Raw genomic sequence first — 12,423 nt, forward strand, 5'->3', positions numbered from 1 at the left:
GGCATCATCTGTCACCGCCCCCCCCCCCCCGAGAGAGGCCATGCTGGAGGTTGTTTGGAACAGAAAGGACAAGGGTGCAAGGTGGTCTGGGGGGGCCAGGGCAGGGTGGGGGCGGCCTTGCAGTGGGGGGCTGTCCCAACAGGAGGCCAGGCTGCTTCCTTTCGTCCCCACCGTATCAGGGCCCCTTGCAGGGATGCCCAGGCCTGCTGTCCCGCAGACAGCATGGCCTCTGGTTGGACTCGTCCCTCCAGGCCCGGGGAGGTGGGGGTGGGGTGGGCGGAGGGCATCGGGTGACCCGGGTGAAGAGGGGCTACAGCTCCTGCTCCAAGTGCCTGGAGACAGGAGGCGTGGACGGTGACATGGTGCAGACCCGGGTCACCCCATGTCCTCGCCCCGAGCAGGCAGCACCGTGACGTAACGCTGACCTGCCTCCTTCTGGGCTGGCCGCCTCTCGGGACAGCCACAGGCAAGTGCGCGGAGCCTGGGACGTGCAGCGGAAAGCTGCAGGCTTGTCCTTTGTTCGGCAGAAGCCGAGACCCCAACCAGGCAAAGGGGACAGACGGGCCGAGGCGGCGTGCCCCGGGATCCATGCACCCCCGACTCCCGACGGAAAGCTGGGCCTTGGCGCATGGTTCTTCCGCTATAAATATCTGTGTGAGTCAGAGAAGAGACGGCTTCCAGCCGGGCAGCCGGCCTCTCCCAGCGGCGGCTCCACGCAGCCCGTGTGAGGGTCCAGGCACCCCCTCGCTCGCCAGGCCTTGGCCTACTTTCCAGGCCAAAGCGAGGTTTCAATGGAAAATGATTAACAAAGGAAGGATTTCTGCTTCTCGTCTCCAGCTCCGGCCAGGCTGGGGGCTGGGGTAACTGAGTGCCCTGCGAGCCGGGGGTAGGGGCCCCCAGGAGGGACCGAGGAGCCCCCAACGCCTGGAGCTGAGAACTGGGGACAGGCCAGCCAGGCTGTCTCGCAGAGGGGACCCCTGGGAGGGCCCAGGGGTCTGCCTCCTGTCTCCCTCCCCTTGCTTCCCCTCCTTCCTGCAGACACCGAGTTCTTCCAACAAGCAAGTGCATATGTGTCTCGGCCCCCCTGCCAGGAGTCCGTCCTGCAGGGAAGTGTGGCCGCCGAGTCCAGGGCAGGCCTGGGGCCAAGACCCCAGACAGGGGCCCCACCTGCCCCATTATGGCCTTCTCTTCCTATCCCCTCCGCCAACTCCAGCAACACGATGGAGCCCCCGATGTCCAGCAACCCTGACCTCCAGCACCTGACCCCTGAGCCCCAAGGTGGCTGGTAAACACAAGATGGGGGGAGCCTGGGTCGGGGGCTCCTGTCCTGGTGCTCTGACGAGCTTCCTGCAGAGTTCAGAGGACACTCAGGCCCCCCATCTGTCAGGCGCCCTGCACCCTAGGGATCCGGAGAAACAGCTCTTTTCCTGTCCTCTCCTCTCCCGGGGCCACTGGTCCCAGGGGCTGCTCGCTCCAGCCCGAGCCGCACAGGTGCCCCCACCTAGGTGGGACCCGACTCTGAGACAGAAACTTAAATACATTGGGAATATGTTTGAGTAATCGTGCACATATTGTGGGCTTACTCCCAGGAAGGCACGGCCCCAAAAGGAAAACAAAGTCTGGTAAGAGTGTGCGACTTCTTTTTCTATCTTCATGGATTTCCCACATTCTCTACCGGGAGCGCCTTTCCTTACAACCCCAGAAGGAGCACGCTCCTGTCCGGGCGCCCGGGGGCCTCCCTCCCCCCTCGCCCCCCCCCCGCTCCCCGCCGCCTGAAGGCCAGGAAGGTGCGTGAGCCCCCGGTCCCGGTCCTGGCACCCAGGCCCCGCTGCGCGGTGGGGCAAAACGGCGGAGGCAGCTCCCCTGGGAGCTGCTCCGACCACACTCAGGATCGCATTGAACATCGGGACGCAGATACTGGGGGCAATTCAAGTCCCCAAACTCTAGACATTTGTACCGGTTCTAGGAAGCAGGAAATGAGGTGGAGACACACGCAACACTTTCGGGGAACACGGTCTGTAATTCCAAAGCAGCTTGGCAAGTTTCTGCGCGGGCGGCCGCCCCCCTGCACTCCGGCGTGCACGGAAGACCCCGCGTGTCCTGTACTGAACTGCAAAGTGTGCTTTATCGTACACGGAATTTTTCCCTCCAAGTCTGCTCTGTCCTCAACCATTTCAGATGGACAACAGCTGCCGACCCCGCAGAAGCCCAGTGTTTGTCAGCTTTTGCCAGGACGCCCTGGACGCGGGCTTTGTGCAGCCGGCCCCTGAGTTCCGTGTTTCGAGAGGTCACACGCAGCACTCATTCCACGCGTCATACTCGGGGGACCGAGGGCACAGGGGGGCAGAGACGGGCTCCCCTCTGGGCACACACTCGGACGCGGGGGTCACACTTGGCTCTGAGACCTGCATCCTCCCACGGGGACCACACCCAGCCCAGCCTCAGCTGGGGGCACGTGGCAGGGCTGGGGTGCCCGGGCCTGGCGGTCAGGCAGGGCTGTTTTCAGTGTGAGTCCCAACCCCAGGAAGTCAGTGGCCACCCTACCCACAGCCTACTTGGAGGTCGGTGCCCCCGAGTGTGGAGGCCCCACGCTGCCCCTCGGTGAGGGTGAAGGCCTCTTCTGTTCGCCCCTGGGCTTGGCGGGGGATGGAGCTCTCTGAGGTCAAGCGTCAGAGACAAGGTCCCCAGCTGCGGCGGGATCTGATGGAAGGTGGGGGAGGGGGTCGGAGAGGCCACAGGGGCTCCCTGAAGAGGGGTTGCGGCCCCCGGGCTCCAGGCTTGTTGAGTGGGGCAGTCACCAGAGGAAGCCCACTGCTTCCCCCAACCCTACAGACACACCTGCCCAACAACACCCCCACCGCGGGTCAAATGGTGGTCCCCAAAAGACATGTCCGTGTCCTCATGCCTGGAGCCTGAGCGTGTGGAAACAGGGTCTTGGCAAATGGACTGAGGTGAGGCTCCTGAGATGCAGTGGTCTTGGATCACCTCAGTGGGCCCTAAGACCACTGAGGGGTGTCCCTGTAGGAACGGCAGCGTGAGGGGGGGTCCCATGGGGAGGGCGGTGAAGACCGCAGGGAGGCCAGCAGGCAGGGCCCCCGGGCCACCTGGGGTCAGGGAGGGCAGGGAGGGTCCTCGTGTGGAGCGCAGTCTATGGCACCCGGTGGGGGACTTCCTGCCTGGGGAAGGCGAGTCCCGGGTTTGTGCGGCTGAGGCCCCCCAGCCCCAGTGAGCTCCGCTCTTCAGCCAGACTCTGAGCGTGCACACCCCAGCTCAGGGCCACGGGGACACCCGGCTGGCCTAGGAGGGCACACAGCCTGCAGAGAGGGGGCAGTGGGTGTGCAGGGCCACCAGGTCAGGCCCACCCACCCCACACCCCATGGCTAGCCCCCGGGACCCTTCCCCAGGAAGACACTGGGTGTTGACCTGTCCTTAATGGATAAGGACTCCAGGAAAGTTATAGATCAGGAAATCTCATCCATGTGGGTAAGTCTTAACCTCTAGCCCCCCGGGGCAGCGGCGGGGGGGGGCCTTCAACAGAGACCCTGTCTGGGCCCCAACCCCTTGTCCAATAGGCCCCATTGGGAGCAGGACACCCTGGAGTTGAAAGGGCACGAGGAGATTCTGGTGCACCTGCCCGCTGAGACCCACGGTCCTGGCTCCCTGGGCGGCCTGCTGTGGACCCCTGTGGACTCTGGTCTCCTCCCCCCGCAAGTGCAAGGAAGGGGCCCCCCTGGGCCCCCCGGGAGGCTGAGGGCTGGGCCACGGGGGGATGGGGCTGAGCCAGAGGCGCGGGGTCCTGCACTGGTGGGCATGCTCCGCTCTCCTGCCTGTCACACTCGCGTGCAGGCCAAGTGACCTGACTGGCCGCACAGCTGGTCTTACTGAAACATTCTGGGCTTTGCGCCTTCAGGTCCGTACCCTGCTTACTTCTCAGGCTGGTGTCCCGGCCCCGTCCAGAAGGCCCAGGAGAGGACAGCCTTGCTCTGGAGAGCGCCAGTGGGCCCGTGCATCCACACTGCCCAGTTCCCAGCCCAGCCTCCACAGAGCTGTATGTTCACGGCCCTGGGCCCTGGCAGACCCGACCCGCAGAAGACACTCCGAGCCCGTGCGCGCGGTCTTGCTGAGAGCCTGCTCCCCCACCCCCGCCAAGAGCACACCACCCCTTTGCCATGCTGGCCCCATCCTCCCAGCTACTCCCTTCTTGGAAATGACCTCAATGGGAGATCTGCAAGGCTGGGGCCTTCCTGCTGGAAGTGGGGACAGAGCATCCTACGGAGAGGTGACAGAGGCCAGCTCGCAGACCTGCCCCTTCTACCTCCACCTCCGAGCCCCCAGGGCAAGGGTTCGTGCTGGAAGAACCCACGTCGCCCTGCCCCTCCCAGCAACCAGCACCCCTACTCCCAGAAGAGGGCTTGCTGCCCAGCCAGGACACTGGGCCAGACCCTAAGCCCAGCCCTCCCCACCTGAGCTGCGTCCCTGGGTCCCCGAGCTCCCCACCCCCGCCCCGTTGCAACTCTGTTCGTCCCTGCTCACGCACCGCACGTGCTCGCGGCCTGAAGGCAGCCAGCTCCCCAGCATGGCGTGCTTACAACACTCCCGAGCGCATGTGAGTGACCCAGAGGAAGCCCACTGCTTCCCCCAACCCTACAGACACACCAGCCCAACAACAACAAGACCTTGGGTTTCGGCCTCCCTGTGGGATGCTGCATGGATGGGGTGGGGCCTGCAGCCGGTGCCTGGGCCCTGACAGCACCTCTCAGCCTCTGAGGACGCACAGTCAGCTTGCCCCTGAGTCCTCGAGCTAAAAATACACTTGCTGAAGCTTGACAAAACACAACCGTGCTCTGCAAAATCACTAAAAGCCCTCCTGGCAACCCACGGATCCGGCGGCCAAACAGCTGCACCACGTGCCTTCTCTGTAGGTGACCCTGAGGTGAGCAAGTTCACACAGCATCCCGCGTTCCCCTGGAACCCTGCACCAGCTCTGTCCCAGCGATGGCCGCCCTGGCCTCCTCTCCCCGCCTCCCATGGGCTCTGGAGCCTGGGCAGGCTGTGGACGGTGGAGGCACGGCTTCTGCTAGGGGGACACCCTCTAGTCTTGGCCGGGGTCCCCTGTGTGCCCCCTGCCCAGGCTCTCCCCTCCACCTGAGTCCCTGGGCCCACTCTCCATTTGTTCTGGACTCATGGCCACCCAGAGTCAAGGTGACAGCTAGGTCTGACCATACACTCTGGCCAGAGAAACGGAAGTGGAAGTGGCCGGGGTGCCTCTCAAGTAAAGTCCAGAGAGCAGACACATACCTTCCTCCTGTTGGCTGGAATACAGATGTGGTGGCTGGCGCTCAGGCAGCCCTCTTAGACTCTGAGTTAGCAATCAAGTCCTGAGGATGACTTCTGCAGCAGGGTAAGAGGAGGATGGGGTCTCAGTCCAGCCCCGGGATGCCTACATTTAGGTGAGAAGATGAAAATTCTCTGTGTTTGAGCCACTGTTGATTTCTTTTCCAATCTTTCCTGTGACCCTTCCTGGACTGGTACAACGTTGTCTAGGATGGTGGCAGCAGGCACGTCTGCCCTGATCCACATCTTATAGGGAACGCATGCAGGAGCTCCCCATGAAGACATGCTAGGTGCTAGGGAGTACAGCATGAGGTACGGACTCACCGAGTCACTATGCATGCCTGAAGCCATCGGAACACCGTGTGTCCGCTATAGTTCAGTTTAACAGAAGCTTTGATAGATCATACAGACTTCTTAAAAAATCTTTTTGTATACTCTGAAATCATCTTTTTTAGATTAGAATTATTTCTTAATTCTTTCTGAAATGCTGGTAAAAACTTTTGAAAGGTTTTTATCTACTGATCCAATGTAATTTATGTTTATAGGATTATTCAGGTTATTTATTTCTTATTGACCTGCTTTTGTTAAGTCTTATTTTTCTAGAATTGTGTCCACTTCACCCAAATTTTCAAATAGATGGGCGTAAAGTTGTTTGTGACACCCCATTCTGCCTCCTGTCCATTCCTCCTCCAGAGGCTTGTCCATTCCACCGATCACCCTCAGAGTCATTGATCCCCACTGCATGTTTGTTTTACACTCGACACTTGTCTCCTTTACCTGTTTGCTTTCCGCCCCCTTCTCGATGTCTCTGAACAGAAGGCATGTTCTATCCCCGCCAACGTCCCCTCACGACCAGATCCTCAGTCGGTAACTCGCCCACTCGATGCACCAAGGTCCAAGTGGGACTTCCTGCGCTGCGTGCCCCACATGTCCTGTTTCAGGTTGACCTTGGCTGATAAACAGTTGTGATACCTTAATCTACCTTTTTTAGATTCAACTGCACACATTTGCCTCTTTCTTCGCTCTCCATCATGTGCCCTTCACGTTTTCCATGCTTTAGTTTCTGCTGAATCAGAGAGAATTTCTTCTGACCACCCTTCTACTTCACTGGCTCTCTTTCTAACTACATCTATCATGGAGTCGATCCACTGACGACTGAACTTATATTTTAAAAATTGTATTTATTCTTTAATCCATGAGTTTTTATCTCCATTTGTTATATTTTTCGCTTTTAGAAATTCTATTTAGTTGTTTTCAGTTGGCTTGATCATGTTTTTATAGTCACACGCTCCTTATTCAAAAGTTACATCCCCTTTTTATTTACTTAATTACTGGATATTCTGCTCTGAAAATCCCGTCATGGGAGTATTTGGGAGCCATGTTCTGCTGCCCGTGTATTTTCTGGCTCACACGTGGCGCCTTGTTGCCTTTTCAGCGTGTGATTATTTGCCATGATTTCATGGGTCTTGGGCTGTGCATCCACAGGAACCCCTTGAGGTCAGGTGGAGCTTGGGTTTTTCCCACAGTCACTGGCTGAAAGCACTCCATCTGAAATTCTGGGCTTTGGACCCCTCAGGGAATGTGAATGTGGAGTGAGGGTCATGCAGGTCAGCGGGCAGCCACAGATCTCAAGGGAGAGGTGTTCTCCTCCACGAGAGCCGACGTTAGAGACCGGCAGCGCCCCGGGTGGCAGGCGTGGGGCGCTGTCCTGGCCCGTCCTTATATGGAGGGTGGGGTCCCAGTGTGGACAGGATCTCCGGCTCCGCAGCTCCTCTAGGGGCCCTGGGCTGTGTCCTCCTCCTCCATGTGGGCCTCAGGTCTGGGTCCGTGTTCCTGCACGCATGCCAGGACCAGTCTCCCAGTGCTCATTCCTCACCTGCCAGTGTGCTCAAGTGTCTGAGGAAAAACTGTTCATGTTTTATTCAGCACTTCTGCCTCCAGTGGGAGTGATGGGCAGGGAACCAAGTCCTCTTTGCGTGTGCTAAGAGGGCTCCCCTGCCTGGGCATGGGGGGGGGCAGGGAAGCAGGGGGTGCCTCTGGCTGCCCGCAGACGAGTCCCGCATGCCCAGGTGGGGCTGGCGGGATCCTCGATGCTCCTGGGAGCCATGCTCTCGGTTCTTGCTGAATGAGAGCATGGAAGGCGTGTCATGCGGTGGGTGCATCGTGCAGGGCCAGCTGTGCTCTGTAATGTGTCTCTTTATGTCTGCTAAGTGGGGTGTTCTTGTCACTGCCCCCACCTCACCGTCTGGGCAGCCCGGCCCTGAGTCCCACTTGGCGGGGACAGGTGCCCCCCTTGGCCATTCTGTTCCCGAGAGGGCCCAGTGAGTCAGGAGTGACCTCGTGCCATCAGCAAAGACAAGGAGACCAAAGGGCCAGCCGTCAGGCTGCGGTGGGGTGGGGCTGTGCTTGCTGAGAGGAGGCCGGGTGAGCAGAGGGGGGCTCTCCCTCCTACCGTCTCCGCCCTGCTCTGCGGCCTAGCGTGGCAGGGAGGGGCCTCACGCCCCGAGGAATGCGAGTGGTGCCGTCACGGGCAAGGATGCCGCAGGTGACCCGCTTGGCAGGACACTCACAGGGCTTCCTGTTGCTACTCTGGGGGGATTTACAACCTGCCCACCTTGCAGACTCCCCAGGGCCATAGCCCCAGGTGGGCAGTCCCAGGGGAGAGCCCCAGGGAGGACGCTCACTGGCGGGGCTTGGGCCCCAAGAGGCTGCATGTGTCCTGGGCACAGGTTGCCCACTAGTCCAGCTGGCCACCTGTTTGTCCAGTCCGTGTCCCCAGTGTCCTCCCCTTTTCCCTGACCCCCTCCACACCAGCCTGTCCTTGGCTGAGGGGTCCTGACACTGCGGTCCGGAGCCTCCCTCTCCCGGGGCTCCTGGGGTGGGAGAGGCAGGCAGGGGCCAGGGCTCAGCTCTGTACCTCTGGGCAGTCGCCTGTCCTCCAGGGACAGCAGTGACTGCTCAAGGCCCCGGAGCAGGCCCTGCCCCTGGGGTGGGGCACCCAGGCCCCTCCTATAAGTCCCAACACCACAGTTCCCACGGGGCCCCTCCCCACTCTCACCTGCGTGTTCCCCTGGGTGGACCCGCCTCCTCTGCTCCAAGGGACCCAGCCTGGCCAATCAGGGCCCCGCACCGTAAGGAAGCAGAGAGCCGAGCCTCCCCGAAGGCTCAGTGACCACTGGGGAGGCAGCCCGTGCCTGGGGCGCGTGTCCGCGGGGCGGGGGCTCCTGGCCCAGTGGTCAGAGTGCCGGCGCCGAGGCCCCGCGTCTGGGGCCCCACCGAGCGCTGCCCGGCGCTCAGCGACCACAAGGAGCTCTTCTCTGGCAGAAGCAAGTGCCAGGTTTTCTCAGATCACATAACCTGTGCGTACTCATTACGGGAAAGTGAGAATCACAGGCAGGCAAAGACAGAATAATACAAACCATCCACTATTCCCAGCAACAGTCGCACGCTTGCTCTACCCCCCTGGCATCTTCCTGTGCAGAACTCACCCGCCGGGCTCGAGATGGGTCCCCACGCCACACAGCTTTCCGCCCGTGCTCCTCACTTAGGAAATCGGGAACATTCTTCTGCGTGGATATGTTAACGGCTACGTGCTATTTCATGTGGAGATCATCAATAATTTCAATGCATTGTTATTGGGCATTCAGGTTTCCCTGCTTTTCTTTGCATTTGCCTTGACTGTCCTGTCCGTACCTGGATCTGTCTGCACAGTTACCCAGTTAGCTCCTGGGAAATTACGGACGTGGACGCGTTGTGGTGAATGCACGTGCGTCTCATGGCGGCCGTGCGCTGCCCAGACCGCTCGCTGGAACGATAGGCTCATGGGATCCTGCTGCCTTTAGAAGGTGGGCGTCTCAGAGTCCCAAACCTTTCCCACAGAGCGGCTGGCTATTTGTGTTTCTCTTTTTGTGGACATTTCCCCACTTTTAATTGGGGCTTGGTTTGATTCTCTCAGAACCAGATCCCGAGTCAAGGATTTGCCTGTAAGCCGTTTATCTGGAAGGTGGTCCCAGGACCGGCCCCGGGAGCCAGCAAGTCACACAGACAGAGAAGGCGGCCGGGCCCGGGTATCCTCAGCCCCCTGCCCCATCCCGCCATCCCAGGACCGACAAAGCTGTGATTGGCCCCCAGCTCCCGGAAGGCACCACGGAGGCTGCCGACCAGGTGGGAGCCAGGCCTTGGGGATAGCCGAGCGCAGGCCCCAAAAGAGGTGCAGGGGAAGCTGGGGCAGAGACGTCCAACGGGGTCGCCCGCGAAGGGACCACACTTTCTCTCAGGCACCTGAATCCTCTCTTTATAGTTCAAAGTGTTGCCTCCATCATCATATGATGACATAAGCTGAAATGCCTGCCCTCCCTAAAATCATTGGCCATTCTGTTTTGTTCGTGAAACGTTCTTTGTTACACAAAAAAATTTAATTCTTTTTTTATTTTAAAGTTTTTACTTATTTTTTAAAAGATTTTATTTATTTATTTGAGAGAGAGGGAGAGAGAAACCATGAGCAGGGGGGAGGGGCAGAGGGAGAGGGAGAAGCAGGCTTCCCGCGGAGCAGGGAGCCCAACGTGGGGCTCGATCCCAGGACCCCAGGATCATGACCTGAGCCGAAGGCAGACACTGAACGACTGAGCCACCCAGGCGCCCCCGAAATTTTAATTCTTAATTTCTTAATCCTTATAGTTTCTGCCTTTGTGATATGCTTAGAGAGTATTTCCTCACTTGAGAGAAAAATAAACATTGTGTTCACTTATTCCTCGTACTTCAATCACTTTGTTTTAAAAATTAATCTCTTACCCATCTGCACCTTGGCTTTTTTGAGTCTTCACTGGTATTTTGGTGAGACGTTGGCAAGGGTTGCAGGAGGCATTTTGGACCCCAAACGGCCCCATTTTGATGTATCTATATCAGAAAGTGAGAGGGAAATATACCCACAAAAAAAGAAAGTGGGGTAAATCTAGACAAAAGTCAACAAAACAGGAAATCCCTTCTGCAAACAGTAACAGCAACCTTCCTACCACAACCGCTCTCTTGGGCAGCTTCCCCCCCGGCCACCTGCATGGCCCCCGGGAGCAGGTGGCCCCCGGCTCAGGGGAGCAGGGAGGCCCGGCTCTGCCGTTGCCCGTGCGGAGTGAAGGCCGGGGCTCCATGGAGGCCGCGCATGCGGTTCTGGCCCTTCCAGGGCAACGCCGGGCAGTGATGGACGCACAGCTACCGCACCAGCCGCACTGGGATGTGCTCTCTGGCTGCAAACGCTGCTTTTCTACAGGGGCAGAAAGTCAGGATTTGGGGCGCGGTCGGCCATGAAGTCTCTCGAAGCTTCTCCTTCGCATGTTTGCACGAAGGCACTGCGGGGGGCGCAGGTGAGAGCGTGTAGCCGTGACCCGAGGCCGGTGGACACGGTGCTGGAACTTCTAGCGTTCACTCGTGATATCCCCGAGCTGGCCTCTGCGTGGCCTCTCGCGGCCAGACCGCCTTCTCCGGGGACAGACCCTGCGAGCTGGGAGCCCCGGATGCAAGGACAAGACCTCTAGGGGGTCCGGCCCTCCCGTCCCCCTCCTCACCCCACCTGAACGTATCACGGGTGGAGGAGTCGTTGGTGTCCGCGGGGCTGACCAGGGCCTGTCCCACGCACACAGTCCTGCAGGGAAGGTGAAGGGGGGTTGCGGACTCTGCACATCGGCCCCGCAGGCTGCTTGCGGACCACAGCCTCACCTCTCCCTGCAGAGGTGGATCACAGGCCGGGCCCCCTCCGTGACGCCCACCCCTGTGTCCGAGAAACAGTCCGCCCCGCTCACGCCGCTCAGGGCTGCGCGTGTCAGGGGGCATTTCTGCCCAAAGGGCCTCATGTTGACGAGGTGGGTTTAGCCGCGTGAGCTTCCCCTGAGCATCTGCAGACGGATGGGCGGGACGCCCCGTGGCACCCGGCCCTGCCGCGCACAGGGGGGCACAGACCGCAGGGGGCGGGAGGAGCGTGCCTCCAGGAGGCTCCGCACAGACGCGGGGCGGCAACATTTCCTGCCGGTGCCTGGGCGTCTGGGGCCACGTCCACGGAATCCGTGCCACATCCAGGGCCAGGAAGCTCTGCCCGGTTTCCTTCTAGGAGTTGTTGGTTTGGGTCTGAGTTACTTTCTGTATACGGCGCCGGACAAGGGTCCAGCACCCTCCTCTGCCCGCGACGTCCAGTTTTCTCAGCACCATCTGCCGAAGGGACTGTCCTTCCCAGTGAGTGATGCTGGCCCCCTGTAGAGGGTCACTGACTGTACGTTTGAGGGTTTATTTTGGGGCTCTCTGTTCTATTCCATTGGTCTGCACATCTGTCCTTACACCAGCTCCATACCGTTTTGATCACTGGGCTTTGTTTTAAGTTCTGAAATCAGGACGAGCTGCTGGGCCACGTGAGGATGTGCATGGGGCCTTGCCGGCCGTGGCCCGGGTCCCCCGTGCTCCCCCTCCGGAGAACAGAAGGAGAGAGATGGGTCCCTCCCCGCTGTGAAGAGCGGGTGAGCCGGTCTCCCGGGGCCTTCCAGCGACCTCTTGGACCCTGGCACGTGGGCTGGTCTGTCAAGGACGCATCTCTGGCGGTGGACTCATGCTGCCTGCCTCGTCTCTCATGCTTTCCCAGTGTGGCTACCCGCCTCGCCGTCGTGTCCTCCCGCCCCTCTCCCCGGTGGGGGCAGACGGCGAGACCCATCGCACGGCCTCTCTTCCCGCAGGCTCTGGGATACTGCTTCACGGCGTGCTGGCCCCACGTGCTCCATCACTCCTGCGTCCATCAGGTCGACCGTCCCAGGTCCTGGCCATGTGACCAGGTCAGCACAGCTCCAGCCCCTGTCGGACGACAGCGGCCAGAGACAGGCAACCACGGGGCAGACGGTCACTGGTGGAAAGCGTGAGCAGGGTGAAGCGGCTGAGAGCGACAGGTAGGGTGGCATCTGCGTTGTATGGGGGGGCCTGGGAAGAGCCCCTACGAGGTCACATTGGAGCAGGCGAGCCCCAAAGATGACCAACCGGGGGAGGTACTGTGGGCGCTTGGCAGGCAGGAGTGTGGCCAGGCAGGGTGAGGGCAGAGGGGGCGGCAGGTCCTGGGAGCGG

General features: G+C 60.3%; 1 protein-coding gene across 1 annotated transcript in view; it reads right to left on the reverse strand.

Annotated features, from left to right (window-relative positions):
- Positions 1 to 9,212: 9,212 nt before the first annotated feature.
- LOC123863134 (uncharacterized) overlaps positions 9,213 to 12,423 on the reverse strand; it is a 31,192-nt gene continuing 27,981 nt past the window's right edge. The window contains exon 2 of the mRNA XM_045902348.3: positions 9,213 to 12,159. Coding sequence (XP_045758304.1) covers positions 11,940 to 12,159 — 220 coding nt within the window. The 3' untranslated portion in view covers positions 9,213 to 11,939. The remainder of the gene's footprint in view (positions 12,160 to 12,423) is intronic.

The sequence above is a fragment of the Mirounga angustirostris genome, unplaced genomic scaffold, assembly GCF_029215605.1.
Source record: "Mirounga angustirostris isolate CCGP_5_RB_7025 unplaced genomic scaffold, mMirAng1.0.hap1 SCAF_1, whole genome shotgun sequence".
Classification (NCBI taxonomy): domain Eukaryota; kingdom Metazoa; phylum Chordata; class Mammalia; order Carnivora; family Phocidae; genus Mirounga; species Mirounga angustirostris.